At 41.3% G+C, this 23,210-nt stretch overlaps 1 protein-coding gene across 7 annotated transcripts in view; it reads left to right on the top strand.

Annotated features, from left to right (window-relative positions):
* Positions 1-23,210, top strand: part of CALD1 (caldesmon 1) — a 275,628-nt gene that overhangs the window by 224,728 nt on the left and 27,690 nt on the right. For 5 of the 7 annotated variants that reach the window (XM_019544510.1, XM_019544511.1, XM_019544513.1 and 2 more), the window contains 4 exons: positions 8,027-8,173; positions 12,330-13,470; positions 14,134-14,217; positions 19,909-20,066. In XM_019544510.1, coding sequence (XP_019400055.1) covers positions 8,027-8,173; positions 12,330-13,470; positions 14,134-14,217; positions 19,909-20,066 — 1,530 coding nt within the window. The remainder of the gene's footprint in view (positions 1-8,026; positions 8,174-12,329; positions 13,471-14,133; positions 14,218-19,908; positions 20,067-23,210) is intronic. The other 2 variants (XM_019544515.1, XM_019544516.1) reach the window with 1 other exon arrangement.

Raw genomic sequence — 23,210 nt, 5'->3', positions numbered from 1 at the left:
TGAAGAAAAACAAGTTTCATTATTGCTCTGTAGGATGGGAGGCAAGAACAGATTTAAAAAATAAGGGCTAAAACCTGCTCGTTCCTTCTTCCTTACCTTGGCATACCACCCAATGACTTCAGCTGAAAATTGCCTGAGGGAGAAAAGATACAAAGAGGGCTAGGGCTTCATTAGATGTTAAGTTATTCGTGTTCTGATAGTGCCTGCTGAGCCCATGTGGATTCAAGGCTTTGAGGTATGAGGTGCCATGCATACCACACTGAGAGAGAATTTGTGATTTGTCTTGTAGCAATTGTGGATTATGTTTTGGGACACAACCCAAAGTCCCTCTTCATGCCTCACTTAATGACAAAGCCTATTATTTTCAATAGCCCTATGCTGAAATAAGACCAAGTAAAGATTTAACTTACCTTTACTAGTTTGAATTTGACTTTAGTAACTAATGGCTAAAAAGTAAAGGTCATGGCACCAGATATAAAAGTGATTTGCACAGTGTCTGTAATGGTTTGTAAGTGTGGACAGTAAAATCAGATATCTTTTTCTAAGCTTCAAGCTATGAAGCTTACTATGTGATTTTTTTGAACCGTTTATATGTAGGATGCACAGATTTCTGGGTAAATTCCACACAGCTTTTCCACACTGCAGGGAAAGCAGTCAAAGACTAACATCTGATGGCTTAAAGACTGTAAGGGGGTTGGGCAGTGTTGCATTTTTTCTTCTGAAGCATCCAAATTAAAACAAGGTAAATGCAGTACAGTGCTCACTGACTTGTTAATGTCAAATCTATTGTAGATGAAACAAAACTGCAGAGTATTATAGTCTCCACATATTGAGAGAATTACGTTCTACCCTGGGACAGTTCCAACAAACTCTTTTATCTACATGTAATATATTTTGGAAGCAAATTTGACATTATTTCAGTAGCTGAAGGTTTTTACCCTTCATGCTAACAGCCCTGTATGCGATTTATGCTGAGGCATTTGGAGGCAGCTTACAGAGTTATTTGAGTGTGGTTGGAGAATCTGCTTGCATTTCACATTATGAAAGAGATCATCAGTTTTCTTCCATGAAAAAATAAACAGGAGCATGCGTGAGTCATTTTGTCTTTGTATACAATGATGCAGTGATGTTTTATGCTGGCTCAACTACAAAACCTTGGTTTCAGGGTTTGAATCTAAAACCCAAACAGCAGTGTCATCATGAGCAGAAAACTGCTGTGACTCAGATGAGGTGCTGTATATTCCAAGGTACTGGAGGACTGAGGTCACATTTTCAACAGAGCCTTGTCATTATGAAAGCCAGGATTTCTCCCAGTGGCTTAAGTGCAACATTGAACATACACACAAGGAGTTTAGCTACACTTTCACTTCTTTTGGCCTTGCTTCTGCTAGCAGGAGAGTTGCAGCTAGCATTTTCATCAATATGGCATCACTTCCCCTATAATCACTGGCCTGATCAGCACTTTTTGTCTTGTGCTTATAACTGAAACAGTTTGGGACAGATCCTGTTCTTCCTATTAGGTATCCAGGTAGCACTGAGTCATCAGGGTGTATAGAATGAGTTTCTGGAATGAAGCAGGAGCTCCACTGCCCTCAGCCCTCCTGCTCATCATGAGCCTGCAAATTAGGTAGTGCAGGTTTTGAAGAGACCTCTTAGCATGGCCCAGCACCACGCTCAGGCTCTTCAGGTAAGGGAGGTAAAGACTTCCCCATGCATCAGGCGCTCTACAGTAATTGTCTATGTATGCTCTTATCCCATGGTAAATAAAAGATAAATTGCAATAACTTACCCCGCCTTCATTGTCATAACTTTTTCATGTGACTATTCTAAATAACTGAAGACCAAAGACTGAAAATATGTGAGGAACAGACAAGTTAATAAAAGAACGGAAAGGCACCATCCTTATCTAAGTTCAAGCTAACTTACAGGGTCCTGCTACATGTTCAAATTAAAGCTGGAAAGAAACCAGCTATAGAGTTGTTATGCATCTTCAAGCACTAACTTTACAGCTGGTTGACTCTTTGTATAGCTGAATAGTCATTTTTATCATGTGATAATTACTCTGCTTGTGTGACTGGCCTAAATTTATTGCACAATTAACCAGTTCATCGCATAATATATATAAAGATAATCAGGGCCATAAATGTGACTGTACCTGTATCACTGTATCATTTACTCTGGCTTCTTGTATAATCCAGTCCATAGAATTTTCTTGAATTTCTGCTGTAATGAGCCCAGTAATTTGTGTCTGAGAGAAGTATTTCTGCCCAAAAGACATTCAGTCTTAATTTGACTACTTAAAGAGAAACTACCATTTCGTAGTTTGTTTCAACATCTATTCAATCTCAACTTTAAAATGTGTTCCTTGTTTAATATTTCAGTTTGACTGGCTGTAATTTTCAACCATTCATTTTTTTTAGACTAAGCTAAATGAAGAGGAAATTGAGTGAGAGAAAGTGTGAAGCATAGAAGAGAAAGATATTAATGATTAAATGCACATGCAGAGTACAACAGAAATAGCTATGGGGGCTAAGTCATGATCAGACTAGTTAAAGTGGCAAGTTTCCAATATAACCCTCATTTTCATGTATAGATGTTTCACTCAAACAGTATAACTTTGGACTTACATTTTCTGTTGTTGGCTCCTACATAAAGACAATTTAAAACCTTTTTGAGAAGAATCTTTACAGCTGTCTGTGAAATTAGAAGAAAGAAATAATTTTTTTTCCCAATAAAAACTAATCAAGATTTTTGTTTTGGTAGGGCTGACCAAAACCAGCTGAATTTTGACATTTAAGAGGCACTTAATCCTTATTTGCAATGCTTTCCTTTCTTAAATTTGGTTGACTATATTAATCTTCATAGTTTTGAAGTGTACAAATTGTAATGCAAATTGCATGAAAAATAAAACATTAAAATATAACTCGACAGACTATCAACACCAGGAGGACTTCCCAAATTGTGTAACAACAAGTCTCAGCCATTCCCTCAGGAAGTAGCTAAGTAAATATATGACTTTCAGTGAACACTGAAAGCCAGCAACCTGGACTTTGACAGACCATGTTTGAAAGAGAAGGCCACATTAAAGATGCATTCACTAAAGTCCATTCTCAAGCATGAGGACACAGACACAGATATTAAAGGACTCTCACTTCTGCTCCATTTGAGTTTAGATATTGAAGTGCTAGGTGCCTTTAAAAATAAGGTGAAAAGCATAGATAGAGCAGATGGATGGATGATCTCATTTCCTGTGCCGGAACACAAAAAATGAAAATCGGTCTTTATGATCCAAACCATAAAGCCTTTAAATGTAACAAACCTATGACAGCTTGAAAATTGCTTGTTGCATCTGTGCACTAGAAAGTTTTGTTGTCTACAGACATGCATGTTTGTTAGAAGCCAGTTTAATGTGCATTGGTTGGTAAAAGGAATATGCTCTTTTCATTAATAGAACAAAAAAAGACATATCAGAATGTGAGTAAAATGTTGTGGGGAGGAGAAGAGAAGGTGGGGCAAACTGGACTGTTTCCATATATTTGAAAACATAGATAAAAAATCTTGTGGTTTTGAGATTTGTTTTGGATTTTTTTTTTTTCTGCGTACTTCCCAACTTCTTGTGTTTGGAATCTCAGCTGAGATTTGCAGGTCTCTTTCATTCCTTGTTTCATTCTCTTTCATTCCGGAGAAGAGAACTTCTCTGATGTTGTGGTAGAGCTGAGCTGATTTGTAGTTTCAGGTAATAACCAGCTGAAACTCAGTGATACTGCCTGGTTTTGACCCCCAACTATTCTGACTCTGAACTTCACGATGAGCGTTTTTATAGTTTCATAGTTTGTAGGGATGGAAGGGACCTGAGCAGATCGTCAAGTCTGATACCCTGCCATGGCAAGAAAGAGTACTGGGGTCAAACAACCCCAGCAAAGTGTTCATCTAATCTCCTCCTAAAGACCGCCAGGGTAGGAGCCTGCACCACTTCTCTTCGAAGTTAGTTCCAGACCCTAGCCGCCCTGACCGTGAAGTAGCGCCTCCTGATGTCTAATCTGAATTTACCCTCTGTTAGCTTGTGACCGTTATTTCTAGTCACTCCTGTAGTGCTTGGGGGAACAGGGACTCCTCCAGTGCCTGCTGGTCCCCTCTGACTAGTTTAGTTTTGTCTGAATCCATAGTTCAAAATAAAATTCAAGGGTGCAAGATATTTCTGAACCAAAATCTAAGGAAAAATGGCACCACCAGAACCAGAAGTTTTGCCTATAGACATACAGTCCTGGGATGAAATGCTGGGCCACTGAAGTCACTGATGTTTTTGCCATTCACTTCAGCAGGGCCAGGATTTTACCTCTGGAGGTTTAAAATTCACCCATTTTACAGGGTGGAACTTGTGTTATTTAGTGTTGCTCCGGCCTTGCAGGGCAGGAAATCTTTTGTAAAATAGAGGTAAAAAATGTATTTTCTTTATTCCAAAGCTGTAATAAGGTTAGATAGCTTTACCAAGATATTATAGTAATGCACTTGAGTGTATTGCCATTAGAGAGTGTAGTCTGAGAAGCATCAAATACTGTGCAATTTTCGTCTTGCTATTTAGATTAGGAGTGCTGCGTTATCTTTGAAACAATGCAAGCAGAAAGTTTCCAAGCCCTCTTCCTTCCATCTGAATATTTAATAAGACATATTGAGTATCAGAAAGCTTGGAGCACCTGTTGAGGTCAAGTTGTTACCTCATTGCTTGGATAGCCAAATAGCAAACAGAATACAGAAACCAACCTGAAAGAAACCCTGACAGTTATGCAGAAGGTGACAAATGGATATAAGGTGAGTCAAGTGAGGTATGTTTGTATTCAGTGCATCAAAACAGCTCCTCAGGGGGGGCATTATATAGGAGCAACAAAGGCAGTCATGAGTAATCAAGTATCCAATCCTAGTACAGTAGAATTTAGGACTTAGTCTATGATTACGATTTGCTGCTTACATAGAATTAAGAGCATGCTAGGTAACTAGATAGACAACACAAATGCAAAGATTTGGTCCCTGTCCTGACTATCTCTTGAATAATATGTAAGTGAGAGGAATAAATAGTGGAAAAGTTGGAGTGAGGAAGCATGAGAACATGTTGGTATTCCTGTACAGTGGGTGTATGCATTGGTGGTTCTGCTAGAGATATTCATACCCTTGTAACGGTAGATAAATCACCTTCCTTACGTAGCAGAAAGTGGATTTTCAGACAGAATTTCACTGAGACAAGGTTAATGGCATGAAAAAGCAAATGAGGATGGTGTTCCTCAATATAGGACTTTATGGAAAAATATATGCAGTAGTACAGAGGGAAGGAATTTTGTCCTAGGAGCAGATTTCCAAGGCACATACGGCACCTCCCCTCCTCCCTCCCCCCCTGCCCCCAGGAGCTGTCTTTACTCTCTGGTTGAAGTATAATGGGAGTTAGGTGCCAAAATTGAAAATCTGACCCATAAAGGATACCAGTATACTTTCCCTAACTGTAAGGCTTGCTTAATTCCATTCTGTCTACTTAATCCCTTCTGCATTTTCAACTTGGGTCTTCTCTTAAGAGCTGTTGTGTATTGTTGTATCTAGTTCATAATAGCCATGAAGTTTTTTCCCAAGCATAGTTGCATTTGTGATAAGTAAAGCAGCCTTTAAAGATGCAATGTGGAAAATGCTTTGAGAGACTTTTGCATAAAATATTCTTCATATTACCACTCTCAGTCAAATATTTAAGACAGTTAATGAAGCCATGCTGGTGACTAAAATAAAATAACTAAAGTTAACCTTATGTATGGTGCTTGATACCTGATCGCTGTATCATTCTGTACACATATATGTACTTACTCTATTGAAAACAGTCTATGTAATAATAGGGTGGGAGTTAAAAATTTCTGCCAGTTCAAGGGTTATTACTAGGTGTTCTCTTTATAGGTTATAGAGAGAGCCCCAGAATAAGCAAGCCCAAATACCATTTACGCCTCTCACAGGTAGACTTCAACAGGACTAAAGAGAATCTTTCACTGTGCACTGGGTCTTCTGCAGTCAGTTTTTCAGTACATTTGTATCCTAGAGTCTGTTTCTTTTGCAGGAATATAATGGAGATCCCCATCAATTTGTTATTGCTTTCATCTGCTTCCCAGTTTAGACCTAAATTAGTTGTTAGAACCCCTTTAAACTAACTGCAAATGACAAATGCTTTTTCCCTAGTCTTCCATGGCCTGTTGCTTCTGCTTTGAATTCACCTCCTGCCCCTGCCATGATTCATGGTTGTTCTGCTGACAATTTTCATTTTCTTTGAGGGCTCTTCATACAAAGCAAAAGTTAAAAGCTCATGTGGTGGAGCATGAAAGCGACAACCAAAGCCGCTGTGTGCTGATGCCAAAAAAAGTTGCATAGGAGTGAAACTGCCATTCCAGCTTTGGCAGGCTGTTCAGCTTTACCCATGGCCACAGCTCTGCTGAATCCACATTTTTCCCTCCTTTTTTTTCTTTTTTTTTTTTTTGGAAAGGAAGGTCATGTCTAGGGAAAGGTATCATACCAGAAGCCATCAGCAATCTCTTGCTTCATAGACTTACAAACCCAGAGGGCTCAATAATTTTACAGCTAACTAAAAATATTGTTGTTGCAAATGCCAAAATATAAAGACAGAATTCATGCTGCAGGGAATAATCAGACCATCTGCGAAGATCTGCATCTGTTTTATTCTACGTACCCAGCCTCCTGTGATGTGCCTACTGGGTGGGGTTGACTTTTTTTCTTATTCATTAAATCTTAGTCATTGTTGGCTGATTCAACCTCTGTTAGGGTTTTATTTTAAGCCCTTCTATCCACAAAGCTAACAGTGTAGGTTTATCATTCTACATGCCTTTCTCCTTGAAGTATTGATGGGGATGCTTATCTCTTGCTTTCACTTCAGTCAGAATTAAATTCACTATAGTAATTTGCTAAGGTAAATGGAAGCACTGGGATTTTAGCGTTATGTTGCCTGTGAGGCTGAGATTTCCTGTGGTCCAGTCCTGACAGGTTCTGGGCTCACACATCTGTTGATGTCAAGTGTTCAATACTCCTTAGCTTAAATTACTCAGAGAGGTGTTATCTCACATGGGCCTCCTAGCTCTTCTTTTTCACTTCTGAAATAAAGTGGAATAGCTCTAACTTATTAAAGAACAATGTACTTAGCATATATTTATAAAATGTTTTCAAACTATATCCAGCTTTAATGTGGTTAGATGGGCCCCAGCATTGATTTAATTAAATCTGAGTGCATCCTATCAGGATCACAGGATATTATTCTAACAGGATTTCTCCTCAGCTACAGAGCTGGGATTTTGGCCCCAGCAGTTGCAGAAGTGTTCATTGACTAAAGGGTATGTCAAGGGTTGAACAGCTTCAAGATGAGGTCAAACATTCATTTTTCCCCCATAATCATGTGGCTAAACAGAACTTTGGACAAATTCTTAAAATAGCATTTTATACTCTTGGATTCAATGGTATCCCTTTAAAACATATATGGGGTAGCCACTGAAGGAGTTAGCATTGTTCTACAAGGTAGCATTGGGCTGATGTTTTAAGAGTGATGGCCCAGGGAAAATGAGAGGCAAGGATTTTTGTGGACTAACTACATAGTTGGGAAGCATATAGACAAGCTTTTGGATATAGAGTACAGTACCCATAAATAACCTTGCCTCTTGCACAAGAGGCAAGAATTTTTGTGGGTGATATCTTTTATTGGACCAACTGCATGGTTGTGATAGATGTAGAAAATCTTTGGGGTATCACAGTACCCTTTCTCAAGTCTCTCGGAGAGAAGCAGACACAGCAGAACTAAGTTGCAGAACAAAAGCTTTTTGATTGCCTATTTCCTGGACCATCATGGCAACATCACTTCAATACTACCAAAACGTTGTTATATGAATCATTCATAACACATACTTTGTCTCTTGTGAATCTGTTTGTCATTGTTTCCATAGTATTACCAAGCAGATAGAATCAATCTCTTTATTAACTTGTCTCAAATGGTATGTTGCAGACTAGCCTACCACAGAACTGATGATGATGATGAAGAAGCTGCAAGAGAACGCCGCCGACGAGCTCGACAGGAAAGGCTGCGGCAAAAGGAAGAGGAAGATGTAGGAGGACAAGGGACAGAGAAACCAGAAGCTAATGCCCAGAACAGGTAAGCTTCAGTTTAAGTGGTTATTCACTAATGCAATTGGTGGAGCTCTGTGTTTAAGGACGGGACATAATGTTCTAGGTGTTTTTCAATCCTATGTTCCTGAGTTCAGGGAGTAGATCTAAACTATGTTTTCCTTACTCTAAATAGAACTTTATTCCCAATGGTTTAAAAAAACCTGTTTCTGGAGTAAGGTGCCACTTATTGGGTGTATCTAAATGAGATGCTTTACTTGGTAAAGAGTCACCATCTACATGTGCACACATTAACTGTTCAGTAAATTAGTTTACTGTGCAATTACTATTAGGGTGTGAAAATGGGCTGTATTTGATTCAGATTCAGCCCAAATTGGGGACAGTGATTTGATTAGCTTATTCAGATCATTGTCTCCATTTGATTTGGCCAGATCCAAATCTGAAGATTTGATGCTGATTCAGAGAATCAGCGATTCGGCTATAGACACAGCTTTAAATGTTTTTTCTACATACCTTGATGTACCAGGTGGGGAGCGGGGGGGCTTGTGTGCTCATCAGCGAACCCAGAAGTGGACCAGAAGTATTTCCAGTCCAATTCTGGGTTCACTGCTGAGCACGCAGAAATACTTGTGGTCCACTTCCAGGTCTGCTGGGGAGCATGCTGGGGGCCGCCCCCCGCCCACACTCCCTGGAAGACCCAGAAGTAGACCGGAAGTGTGTCTGGTCCACTTCCAGGTTTGCTGCCAAGCATGCTGGGGAGCCCCCTGAGCTCTTGTGGGATGTTCCATCTGCTGCAGCATTACAGCATTCATGAACCGCCTGCTACCTTGAGTTATGTAGAAAAGACATTTAATGTTGTGTCTGTATCCGAATTACTGAATCTTTCCAAATCTCTCCAAATCAATTTGGAAGGTTGCGATTTGATTCAGAGAGATTAAAGGGCTTCCTGATTCAATCTGGATTCAGATATTTGGCCACTGAATTGGGCTGGATCTCCACCAAATTGAATCGGGGATCGAAGCTTCGCACGGCCCTAGTTACTCTCTGTAAATACAGGTCGTAAACAAACTGTACATTAGCGCATGTGTTGATGCTGACCAGGAGCAAATTTGCTCCTGGTCAGCACTAACACCAGGGAACCACAGGGGACAGGGAACTCTCTGTTTCCCAGTCCAGCCCAGGTCTGGCCAAAAACTGGCCCACTTCTGGGGTAGGTCCCAGCCAGCCCTGGGCTGCATGGGGATTTCCCTGAGTAGCCTGGGGCTGCATGGAAACTGTCCTTTCTGGAGCAGCTCCCAGTCAGCTCCAAACTGTGTAAAGATTTCCCTACCCACCACAGAGCTGGATGGGAACTGTTCTGCTTCCGAGGCAGGTCCCTGAATATTTCTTTGCCCAGTCTGGAGCTGCCTGGGACCTGCCCCAGAAAGGGCAGTTCTTGCCCAGCCCCGGGCTGCTTGGGGAAATTCTCATGCAGCCTGGACCTGGCTAGGAACTGCCTCAGAAGTGGGACTTCTCCAGGCCAGCCCTCAGCTGCATGGGGAGCCCTGCTGGGCATGGGACTTGTCCCCACATGCAGGAGGCCAAGAGACCTCTGCAGTGGCAGCTGTTTCCCAGCCCCCTGCACATCAGGACCCCTCCCAATGTGCCTGGGGCCAGGAGACAGCTGGCACTGCAGCCAGCATGGCTCTCCTGGCCCTGTGCACCCTCCCAGCCCCTGGGGAAGCTCCCAGGGGGAGCCTGGAGCTCCTCCTGGATGCTGCAGCAGTTTAGAGTAGGATTGGGGTAGCCCTGTACTGGGCTAATCCCATTGGCAGCAGATTTGCTCCCTGGGAAGGCTTACTGCACATTAAGACTTTGTAGCATTAATTGCACATGTAGATGTTCCCAGAGTGAAAGTAGTACTAGGCCCACAGTATTGTTGCTGTCTTGAGTGTATCTTTATAAGGAGTTAACATTCTAAATTAACTAGGTGGGATAAGGTTGGTAGGTCAAGTGGAAGGTTGTTAGTATCCATTAGTTACTATGTGTAATTGATGAGCTGTTATTGTTGAGCATGAGAGAGTTGGGGAAAAAGTAGTATTTCTCATCATAGATGTTTACTATTTTCAGTGAAAAGCAAAAGTGGTTAGAAAGGCAGTGAATGTAGAAGAATAAAATGCTTAGAAATTTAAGGGAAGCTGATCCTTTAGGGTTCCAACAGTCTTTGTTTGGAAAGGTCTTCCATGTCTTGTAATGCATTATGTTCCTAGGCCAACTTAGCTTTCTGGTGAACCAGTGTCCTTAAAAATCACAATTTCATTTCACTCCATTTGTGTGCCATTTTGGGGGCAGTGTTGCCAAAAGCCAGTCTTGAAGAGAAACAGTCACCTTTCTCAATATTAGAGGTGGCCTCAATAGAGTAAAAACTGTATATTGGCTAAATAAGTTCCGTGAGAGTTTGGCTGTACGTCAGGAGTCTTTTAATTCATAAGGAAAACCACAAAAAAAAATGCATCAAAGCGAACTGGAGAGCTCCATAAAACACATGAAACACTTCCAAATATTTTGTCTCAGTATGGCTTTGTCACAGGTAGGTCTTGTCTTACCAATTCATCTCCTTCTATGACCGGGTCTCTCGCCACCTGGACACAGGAGATGTGGTAGACGTTATATATCTAGACTTTGAAAAGGCTTTTGATCTAGTATCTTACAATATCCTTGTGGGGAAACTGGAAGCTTGTGAGCTCAGCTTCTCAGTGGTCCAGTGGGTGGGAAACTGGCTACATGGTAGGACCCAGAGAGTTCTCATGAACGGATCTGTGTCATCCTGGTGTGAAGCAGCTAGAGGTGTCCCTCAGGGGGCTGTGCTTGGATTGGTGTTTTTCAACATCTTTATCAATGATTTGGATGGGGGAGTGAAAAGCTCACTGGCAAAGTTCGTGAATGACACCAAGTTATGGGGCAGTGTAGTCATGCCAGAAAATAGGTTGCAGATACAGGAGGACTTGGACAGGCTCAAGAATTGGACAGACTGGAACCAGCTTAAGTTTAACACTTCCAAGTCTAAGGTGCTTCATCTGGGAGGAAACAACCCTCAGCATACATACAGGCCTGGTGGTGACAGCTTGACTTGCACTGTGGCTGAAAGGGACCATTGCATGAATATGAGCCGTCAGTACGAGGCGGTGGTCAGCAGTGCAAACATGCTGGCATGCATCAACTGATGCATCTCTTGTAAAGCTAAGGAAGTGATACCCCCACTGTACTCAACACTAGTGCGATGGTAGTTAGAGTACTACGTTCAGTTCTGGGTGCTGCACTTCAATAAGAAAAACTTGAGAGGGTCCAGAAAAGAGCTACCCGTATGATCAGAGACTTGCAAGGCAAGCCATATGAGGAAAGGCTGAGGGACCTGGGCCTCTTTAGCCTAAAGAAGAGAAGGTTGAGAGGGGTGTTGATGGCAGCTCACCGCTATATCAGAGGTGTGCATCTGGAGCTCAGTGAACAACTGTTCACTAGGGTACCCCTGGGGAAGACCAGGACCAGTGGATATAAACTCCTAGAAGGCCATTTCAGGCTTAATACCAAGAAACACTCCACAGTCAGGCTGTCCAGACTGGAATAAACTCCCTCTATAGGTGGTACAGTCACCTACCCTGGAGGTTTTCAAGAGGAGACTAGATAGTCATCTCGCTGGGGTCACCTAACCCCAGTTGTCTTTCTGCCTAGAGCAGGGGAGCTGGACCCAATGATCTGCAAGGTCCCATCCAGCCCCTAACAATCTATTAATCTAGAACCATGCAGTGGGTGTAATGTAACATTTAGCATGAATTCTTAAGGGCAGCTTCTCTTGCAGCTATACCAAAGCTCCACAGCCCAGTCCAGTGCCTATTGAAGTAAACTGAATGAGTTTCATTGATATTACTGAGTATTGGATTGACTTAGTTCATTAGTTGGATTCCTTAGGAGCATGGAGGAAAGGAGGGGTATAGATTGCCCTTTGCAAGTCATTACATTATGAAATCCCAAACTCCTGTAAATACAGAAATTTGATAGTTGTCCCTGAAATGTTTGATAAATCTTTAAAGTATCTGACTGTCTTCTGTTTTAGGCACTACATAATATTTTTACTGAAAGCTATTTCTGGAAAGAAACCCAGCAAATACTTTGTTAGAGTGTTTGACTAAGCTTTTGTTTTTGTACAGTGTTGTAGAAGAGGAGACCAAACGCACTACAACAGTTACAGACACACAAATGGGATCAAATGATGATGCTGCCTTCTTGGAGAGATTAGCAAGGAGGGAGGAAAGACGCCAGAAACGTCTCCAGGAGGCCCTAGAGCGTCAAAAGGAGTTTGACCCAACAGTCACAGATGGAAGCTTGTCACTACCAAGCAGCAGAGAGATAAATAATGTGGATGAAGATGAGACCATGGGGAAAGAGGAAAAAATTGAAACACGCCAAGGACGCTACGAGATTGAGGAGACAGAAACCATTACCAAATCATACCAGAGGAACAACTGGAGGCAAGATGATGAAGAAGAAGAAGAAAAGAAAGAAGAAAAAGATAAGGAGGTGCTGGAGGAGGAACCAAAGGAGATACCCACAGAGGAAAATCAGGTAGAGGTGACAAAAGAAAAGGAAACTAAAGAAGATATGTTAGAAGCAAAAACCTTAGCCGAGAATAATACCAGTGCCCAAATAGAAAGCAAGGAGGCCATAAATATCACTGTCATTCTTGATTATGAGAAACTTAGGGATGAGGAAAAGCAAAAAGCTGAGGAGGACAAGAAAAGAGCAGAGGAAAAAGAAAGGCTTGAAGCAGCAGAGAGGGAGAGGATAAAGGAGGAGGAGCAAAGAAAAGCTGAGGAAGAAAGAGAGAGAATTCAAGCAGAAGAGAGAAGAGCAGCCCAAGAAAAAGAAAGGATTGAGGCAGAGGAAAGAGCAAAAGCAGAGGAAGAGAAAAGGGCAGCTGAGGCAAGGGAGAGGATCAAGGCAGAGGAGGAGAAGAAGGCAGCTGAGGAAAGGAAAAGGGCAAAGGAGGAGGAGGAGAGGAGGGCAGCTGAGGAAAGGAAGAGGGCAAAGGAGGAGGAAGAAAGGAAGGCAGCTGAGGAAAGGAAGAGGGCAAAGGAGGCGGAAGAGAGGAAGGCAGCTGAGGAAAGGGAGAGGGCTAAGGTACAAGAGAAGAGGAAAGCAGAAGAAAAGGCTAAGATAGAGGCAGAGAAATTAAAAGCAAAACAAAAGATAGAAGAGAAAAAAATTGAAGACAAAAAAGTACAAGATAAACAGGTAAAAGAGAAGAAAATACAAGAGGAAAAGCCTCAAGCAGCCTTCCTAAGGAAACAGGTACAGTAAACATTTTGCACCAAACAAGAGGCCTGTGATCTGTGAGAAATGTAATGCAAGAAAAAACCCACAGGATTGGAATTTGCTCACAGTTTTGTTCCTGCATTTAAACTACTAATTCTCTCTACAATCAGTATTTGATTTCTTTCTTTTTACTAAAGCTCCTTGCTTCTGCTTATCAATAATGCAATGCATGACACACTTAAATGCTCTGTATGCTGGTTTTGAAACCCTATGAAGGAAAACCTGGCATGTTCAGAATTTTGTGCATTTTGCCACCTTTTTCTTTTGCTTTAAGCAATAGCCTGTGAGGAGTAGAAAAGCACAGTTTGACGCAAAAGATACATGAGCTATGTGCGAAGAACACTGAATAAGTGTATGTTGTTGATAAAGCAAGCACAGCTGGGGGTGTTTTCTGCTGGGATACTCAAGCACAATGCTACATGAGGGAGAAGTGAGCACAAAGGTCCAGGAAGGGGTGTGGGAGCACAGTTCCCTAAATTGGGAAGAGCAAGCACAGCTGCACATGGAGATGTGGGCACAGCAGCACACGATGGAGATGTGGGCACATCTGCACCAGTTGGGTATGTGATCACCGCTTTGGCAAATCAGAGCTGGAAGGGCAGCTGGTAGAATGATATTTTCATCTTAACAAATAAAAAGGGGGAAGAAAAAGAGGTTAAAGTGGAACCTAAAAAGGAAAAGTTACCAGATGAGAAACTTCGACCTCCTTTCAAAAAGGACCAGGTAATTATTGTGCACAAAGATGATGTCATAAAGAAACGTGCTGGAACTTACAATCAGAATGACTCCATAGCAAAAGGATATTTTGTTTAGCAAAGCGTGTGCTTAACTTTGTCATTAAGCATGTGCCTAGTCCCATTGAAGTCAACAGGGATGGAACTACTTGTGTGTTTAATGGTGAAGTGTTTGGGTGAGTATTTTGCCTAATATTGGCATATTAGGGTGAAATCTTGCTGTTTTTTTTAATGTGAATGCCTCAGTGACTTCAATGAGACTTGCCCAAGTAAATCAGGCAGGCAAGGGTTGGACCCTGTAGGTGGACTTTTCAGGACTGTTCCAACTAATTATCCTTCCCTGGTTTCCTCTACTTTTACTATCAACTTTTCTCCTATGACTGAGACCTGCCTTCATAATAATTATGAATACTTCTAGGTCTCTTTGGCCTCCTAACTGACCTAACTAATGATTTTCCTTCCCCACCCCCTAAAATAATCTGATACTTAGTGATATATAAACCATGCAGATCCAAGGTTCTTTTTTTGTTTTGAAGAGAAATCCTACCAAATTTACTGCATTGCATTTCTACTGTAAACACAGGAGGTGGTGCCATGGTGTTTTACTGTATGGTAAGTAAATGAGGTTGAGAATCATTTACTTTTCAGACTTACAATAGGCAAACAGGAATCATTGTTACATTTGTGCAGTGAGTGTGCTTTTGGATCAGTCCTATAAGCTGCTGAATGTGTAAACCTCAATTGGCTTTATTAAGAAAGTTGAGGCTATGTAAGGCCTGCCAGGGTTTCACCCCTTTGGGCTCAAACATATATATCTGGGATAAGTACTGCAGGATGGAGGTAGATGGGATGAGGTGGGATGAACGACCTCTACATCTGTGTAGAGCGGTGATGCTCAACCTGCAGTCCACAGGCTGAATCCAGCCTGTGGACTGTGTTATCTAGTCTGTGGGGCTTGCCATGGGCCTGGAAATGTGGCAGCAGGAGGGCAGTGGCAGTAATAATTGCATGGCTCTGAAAGCTGCCACAATTAGTACTGCCACCACACCCCTGGAGTTACATTTTTGAATCTGGAGGGAGCCAGATGTTGTAGTCCACATGCCAGGTTGCTCCAGTGCACACAGATTCAGAACTGATGTGTGGATCAGATCTATGAATTTGCTTGTTCATAGTAGTTAAGGAGCAGGCTCAAGATTTCTAGCTGTAGGAGAGTATTCAGGTGAGTTTGGGACAGGCTGCAGCCTACTCTTAGAACTGAAAGCAAGTGATACCATGTGTTTTATGGGCATGCAAGTGTCTAATTTGGGAAGCCTCATTTGAAGACTAATTTATAGGGACCCACAGAAATTGTGATTTTGCGACACCTGGCATTACCCATGAAATTGGCCAATATCAGCAAAATCTGCAAAAAAAACCTTACTGAAAATAAAATCCTGGTTCCCCAGAGGGAGCCGACGGTTCTCACAGCACTGTGGCTCAGCCACACAGCGCACTGGGGGCGAGGGGGCTGCAAGCACAAAGGGGAGCCCAAGATGACTGCCAGCCCTCCTCCTTGCTGCTGATTGGCAGAGTGGCTGCCTGTCAGGTGGCCCTGCTCCTCTTGACCAATCAGTGGTGAGGGGCAGGACTGCATGACAGACAGCCCTCACAACCAATAAGCAGAGAGGGGTGGGGGCCACTGGAGCCCCTCAGCCAAAGAGAGGTATGGGGGTGGGGGGGAAGAGGGGAGCTGCCAAAACCAGCCCATGAAAATGGCTACTGGCCCCACGATCTCCCCACAAAATTTGTTGTCTGCTTCCTCAAGTTGGATAGACTCCCCCCCACTCATTTGAGACTGAAAAGCTACAAAACAAGGCATTTAAAGGGTTAGAAAAATGTTGGTCCTTATGTAAGAAGGGATATTGGTTAAACTAAGATGATTTAGCCTGGCAACAGCGAGAGTAGAAGGAAATCTAATGGAGGCATTTAAGCCAGTGGAGGTTGCAATAAAAAATGAAGTCCCTGTTTTTAGATTGTCCCAGAAGCAATTATTTGTGGGCAGATGAATTTAAAACCAATAAAAGAAACTATTTCTCTGTACAAAAAGGGGTGAATTTCCAGAATTCAGCGCCATACCATATCATTTAACATTGTAGATACTTTTAAGAGGATGCAGGATTAGTTTAGTACCATTAAACTTTGGAGAGACTTTGGGGTCCTACTAAGTGTGGGCTGCTTTCAGTTCCCATAAAAAATAATATGATCTGAGGGTGCTTTTCTGTTCTTATCTTCTCCTGTTATATGCAAGAATGACTCCTTTGAGACTAAGACTTCTGAAAGGGTTAAGAATTTTTTTTTTTTGGGTGCTCAATTTAAGACTCATTTTAAAAAGGCCCTCACTTTTTGAAAGTACTCAGTACCCACTGTCTGAAAATCAGGTCCCTTTCAGGTTTCTGGAGTTGTATGCTGAAAACTATTAGTCCCTTTGGAAATCTTAATGATCACTTTTTGGCTTAGGACAATATTGGTGTTCACATTACTGCAAGAACAGTCTAGATGTGGACCTTGAGCATTTAACAGTGATGTACAAAATTCAGACAAGCTCATTTTTAATTAAATATTATAAATATATTATCATTAAATATTATTAATTGAAGTTAGGAAGAGGATGTGACCCTAATAAGAACTTGGAAGCATGCTTCTCCTCTATGACACCAGGTTTCTGCCTGTATTATACCAGCTTGTGCCCATTGTCAATGAGATCATAATTTGGTTTCTCAGAATTTTGGCTTCAGTCAAATTAGCAACTAGAAGTCCTGCTGCCTCTCTGAACTCTCCCAACACGTTGGGTCTGCAAAACTGGCCTGGAAAGTTCATAAGAACAAATTTTCTCATGACATGAGACTCCTGGTATTTCCTGCTTCTGGTGTGGCTAGACATGCTGCAAAAGTTGCTTTTTCTCATGATATTTGGGTATTTCTGTGTTCACGGAGATTGGCAACAAAAAACCCTAGACCCAGATAGCTACAGCATTTGAGGCATTCCAAGATCAAACCCCAATCTGGAATCAAATGGTTCCAATCTTTAAGATGTACAGACCCAAAAGTTTGGGGTAGAAGAACTCTAGATTGAAATCTTCCAGATTACCTATTAATTTACAGTCCTGGTCAGAACTAGGAGCTGCAGATGTGTGTGAAATTGTAGATATAATTGAAAACTGAGTTAATCAAACATTTTTAAATTGCTAAACTGTTTATTCCTGTTTTGTTTGTGCCTGGGGTCAAGATATGTGGGAAGAAATGAGCTATCTCTGTGAAGATTATACTACCCACCCAGTCTAATTCCATTGAAGTCAGTGGGAGCCCTTCTGTTAATTTCAGCAGGAGTTGAATTGGTCTCTGTTTCCCTGAAACATAAAAGCATTTAACATGCCTACTTCTCTCACTTACCTGGTGAGAAATCGCTGCTGTGAAAGAGACTGATCCTGCTTCTGTTACAGTCAATCGGAGTTTAATCACTGAAATCAATAGAAGCAGAAATGGGCCCTGAACAGTTATCGATTGGATTCTGCTAATTCTTAAAGTGTGTTATTTAATTCTAACTTTCTTAGCAAATTAAATTAAGTTGTAGAATTTGCTGCCTTCCCCTGTGGGTCTTGCATCTCAGGCAGTTGGAATTATTGTTTGTTTTTTCAATGAGACTTAGAAGGGACTTCATGAGATAGTATGTGGGAAGAAATGTTCTCAAAATCCCATTACAGATGCCGTGACATTTAAAATCCCAGAGCCACCAACAGCCATGGTTTCAAAATCACTTTGACAAGCGATGCAGGAGATTGCTAATGGAGATGGAACCTTTCACTATTAATAATATATCAGGTGTTCAAATCTTTTCCAGATCTGGGAGTGACCCAAAGATACTGCTGTCTGATGGCTGCATGTTACATTGAATAGAACTGATTGTCTCAGAGCAGTTTCTAGAAGACAGAAGTTCACAACTTCAAAGCTACAACCACTGCCACTGACAATAGTGGGCTTATTTGCTGGCTGGCAGTCATAGCATCATGGCCAAAGAATGCATGTTCATGGAAACCAAACTCTCCTCTTACCCATCAAAATAATTCTGCCAGGTCATAAGCAAGACTGCAGTAGAATAGCATAGGGAAAGCTTACATTTGTGGACTGAGCAATTTTCTCTGAGTTATATACCCAGATTACATGACCGCCTCCCCCCCTTTCAGTGCACGCCACATTTCAGCTGTCACGTCATATGTGTTTATACAAATGAACAAACAGCTTTTGATCCTAGTGACAGGCAGAGCTGGTATTGGAGATTCCAGCTGTTCAGTCATCTTGTCAGATGCTTTGTAAGGCTCCCTAAGAGGATCCTGCTTTGAAAAGTGGGAGGGGATGCCTTCAGGAAGGGATAAATTGTGTCTAGTCCCACTCTAGGTCAGAGTTTATTTTTCTCTTCATTTAGCAGATGGAATGGCAGGAGGATGCAGAGGGGCAGCTTTCTAAATGGTTTTCAAGCCAGTTCTTTAAAGAAAATACGTTCTGCCTGCCCAATAAAGCCTTCTGCCGACATAGGAAAATTTTCTCGGGTTAACACTTTTATTTTCTTCCCTGCAATTCAAAACTTATTTGGCTCCTGGTCCAGCTAATTTACTTTGTGGGAATAATTCTGCCCACATAACAGAAGAACTCAAATCAGTGCCATCTCCTGCACTTTTCATCAGCATCCAAGCATGACTCAGCACGCTGGGGTCAGGCTGTAGATGGCCATGGTAAATACTTTTAAGACCAACATTTTCTGGATGGGGATTAGGGAGTGAAACCAATACATTAAATTTTTTGAATCTCAGTGAAATAATATAAAGTGAAGTCCTGGAGGGGGGAAGAGAATTTTTGCCTCAATGTTTTCGGAGAGAACATCTGCTTCTTTCTAGAATTGGAGCCGCACATTGGATAATACCCTCTACAACTAGTCAGTGATTGGTCTGTAACCTAGTATGGGGGCGTTAGAATTGCACACTGATAAAAAAAACACACATTTGGCTATGGCCTAATGATCACTGAACTACTTGGCAATGATGCTTGTAGTAGCCAACTAGTAGGCACCTGCTGTGACACTGAAAGCACCCAGTACATCCTGTTAGCCCACATCTGCTGTGCAGGTGACTGTATTGGCTACATCTGGATAGCAAACACTTGCTTTTGCTGAGTTAGTTTAACAATTTGTTATGATTATTATTTCTATTGTAGAATCACCTAATAACCCATTATAGTTACAGCTATATGAACAAACAACAAAGGCATTCCCTCTCTTACAGTGTTCATAGTCTGAGAGTCAGATGATGTGCAACAGGTAAATGAGCTAAAAAATGAGGGGCAAGAGGATGGGACAGGATAGCAGTCAAGACAGGTGTCATTTTAATTGGGTTACATAGCAGTAGTAGCATTTTGTGCAGCAGATTTGCATGCAATGCAGGTAACTGCAGCCATCTTCTGTTGCAAGGTAGATCAGAAGAGGGTGGTTGCAGATAACATTTTAGAATTTTACGGGATGTTTGCTGTAAAAGATTTGAAGACACATGCTTAGGTGCCCAGCATTCCTAGTTATCCCCTCTTCAGTTACCCTGAATGTCTAATTGTGAGTCTTTTTTTTTTTGCTTGTATTCTTTATGGTATCTTCTGAGCAGATAAAAGATGACAAGGCTAATAAAGAAAAAGCACCTAAGGATGAACTTAAGGCTAGCTGGGATCGTAAGAAAGGACTTCCTGAATCGAAGCCACAGAATGGAGAACGTGTCCAGGAACTTACTACCCACAAACTTAAACATACTGAGAATATTTTTGGGTAAGATTCACATGAACACTGGATTTGTTTATATCGGAGTAGAACTAGTGGGCTTGTGGCCTTTTATGGGTCTCTGTTACAGTACTTTTCAACTGTGTAGTCTAAGACTTAGGTTTCCAACATCAAACATAAAAATTATGATATTCATTAGTTTTTTTTTAGAATTGAATTGAGTGTCTCAGGTTGTTTTTTAATAGAATTCTATGTACATTGCTGTAGCAATGAAATGAGCTGCGGATAGCTGGCTAATGAATAGAAAAAAGCAAACACCTCACTCTCTCTCTAGCGATCAGCAATTTGTTTTTTAATCTTCTTCCATCATCTGCTAAACTTTTGCTTTCTTAATGAACTTCATATTTTTGTAGTCTGAGTTAAGGTAAAGACTGACCTCAGAGCTGAGCCTTTATATCGTTGTCACATGAGAATAACCCATTTCCAGTACACACCTGCTTTAAATCAGACTCTGTATAAACAATATGAAGCAGTGTCCAGATGGTAACCTTTTTTAAGAGTTTATCTCTTAATTGTTTATTGTAGCAAACCACAAGTGTAATGGCTTTTATATGTAAATAATTATTTGGTAGGAGAAAAACTACTCCTGGTCAAAATGTTTTAAAGAGGCATGTTCAGGAAAATAATGTTGTCTGAGATATCTGCTACACTTGGGAAAGAGGGGGATTCATATGCCATAAAACAGAAGAAAATGAGTTCTCTTCACCTGTCCAGTGTTGGGTCAAATCACAATGAACATGTGAAATGTTTCTAAAACTCTCCTTGTAACTTCTTTGTTTGTTTTATTTCATGTTGGGCATAGGTCTCTGTAGCAACATTTAGTGATAAGATGGAAATCTTTCTTCTATTTCCCATCTTCCCCAAAATCCACTAATTTTGATGTCTAGCCAAATGACTTTAGTATGTAACCACCTGTGGTGCTAGCACAAAAGTAGCAGACTCTGTACACTAAGTTTAAATTGCACTAGTAAGAAATAAAACCAGACACATCTGAGGCTAAAGAGAAGTGTTATCTATGCCACTTCTCTCTGTCCTGGTCAACAAGAGGATTTCTGGAAAAACTAATTTTGTGGCTCCCCTTTCCCATTTTCCTGCCACCTGCCCCTTTTCTCAGCTCTTATTCAGGAGTGCAGAAATCCTAAGCATGTTGTAATGCATTTTTCACATTGCTCTGTCACGTTTGGCTCTTTCAAAACAGCTTTTTCTCCCCCTGCATGAAGGCTGGCAATTGGCTTCCATTTCTTAGCACCAAACAGGCACTTCTGAAGTTCTTCCTCTGTTCTGTATCTCAGTACTGATTTCTTGATGTTGACAGCAGGGGGCTGAGATCCCCAGAATCTGCTGAAAGCAAAGAGCCTGAGAGGAAAAAAAGTATGAGGAGCAAGATAATTATTGTGCCAATTATTGTGTCCTATTAGAGAATATGCATAAACAGCAAGGAAAATCCTACATATAGCCTGTTAATAAAAGAAGTTAGAAAGAGTAGCTTTTGGATGTACATGATTAGGAGCTGAAAAACCTCTTCTCAGTAAGAAAGACATGTTGTTCAGCTAAAGTATTCACCCCACTTTCCATGGAGTCAGAAAAAAATAAGACTATTATACACTCTTAGTTTTATAGCACTGCAAGGTTGGAATAACTCTACTGATTTCAGTGAAGTTACTTTATTTGCAAAGATGTCACAGAGGACAGAAACTGATCCTTAGTAACTTCTTACATTACTGACATAAAGTAGATCAGATATTGGTTAAGAGACTTGGTAAACAGTTACTATTTTCAGTGCTACATTTAATAATACTGTGAAACCAAACTTTTATTTTAGGGATTATTTGAGGAAATTTCCACACTCTCCAAAGTGTGGGGTGTGTCCCCCTAGTTTGTGTGTGAAAGGTTTCTAGGGGAGGCTGTGTATGAACTGTAGTGGCAATCAGCAGTGCTCCCCTACTTTATCCACTCTTGATGCCTGCTCCCTGCTCCCATTCAGTCATTGCCACTGATTGCCTCCAGCAAAGGGAATCAACAGCAATTGGCAGTAAAGGAGTTTGGTGGCGGTGGCTAAAGTAAGAGTACTGGGAATGCCGACTTTACTGTGCTGGGCATAAACCCACAAGGTTTGGGAAGTACTGAATGACTTGATATATCTTGATTAGACCACATACCTGTCAAAGTCAGTATAGGCTGACTGCCATGACTGCTTAGAGAATGAGAAACAGCAAAATAACTGGGACTTCTCTCCCTGACTGGGGCTAGAGGAACAAACCAAGACTAACGGCTAGATCCTGTATCAACCTCTAAGTTTCCTCCATGGTGATGTCACAATGACTAAAATGTAGGTTTCTTGTCCCAGGAGGATCCAGATCACCCAGGTCAGGTGTCTAGGCTTCTTATGGAGTGAATGGAGAGATCTAGATACCACCCAAGGTCCAGGTCACCCATCCAGTCACTTGGTCTTATTAGCCTACAGGAAGCTAATAAGTATGCTAAGCATGGGGGTGTGACTGAACTCTCACTCCTTTTCAGAGCTTAAGCAATTCGATTTAGGGATGCAAGGAAGCACTAGATTACTCAAGGAGGAGGTGTATGATTCAGAACAGCCTATCTGACAGCAGCGCTGAGTTCAGGATAAAGCACAGCCTCTCCCTTGTTCCTTCTTGAACTGGTGGTGGTAGTGCCCACCTTTTGCCTTGCAGTCTAGTAATAAGAGTACTTGCCCAGGAAGACAAAGACCTAAATTCTAGGTTTATCCCACCTAGGAGGAATAGAAACACAAGAGATGGGGCTTGTGTGTTTTTTATTTTTTCTCTGTTCTTCAGGCATTAAAAAGTGCTAGATTTTAAATGCTCCATTAATGAAACCACGGGGTCGCACAATTTAATGTCACAAGAGCGGGATTCAGATACATTTCCCAGTTGCCAGGAGAGTGTCCTGAATACCTGTTTTAACAGTTGCCTTGCAGAAATTTATGGTCTTGGTTAAAATGGATTTTTTTAATACTAAGTAGATACATTATAAAATAAGTGCCAGGTCACGCACTAGTCTAAGCAATGGTGCTTATTCCTGTTGGCCATCTGTACTAAGAGCTTGTAGGATCAGACTCTAAAAGATTGAATTTAAAAGAAAAATAAAAGAAAT

Source organism: Crocodylus porosus, unplaced genomic scaffold (genome assembly GCF_001723895.1).
Source record: "Crocodylus porosus isolate Cpor-Errol unplaced genomic scaffold, CroPor_comp1, whole genome shotgun sequence".
NCBI lineage: Eukaryota > Metazoa > Chordata > Crocodylia > Crocodylidae > Crocodylus > Crocodylus porosus.
This window is presented reverse-complemented; position numbering and strand designations above follow the sequence as displayed.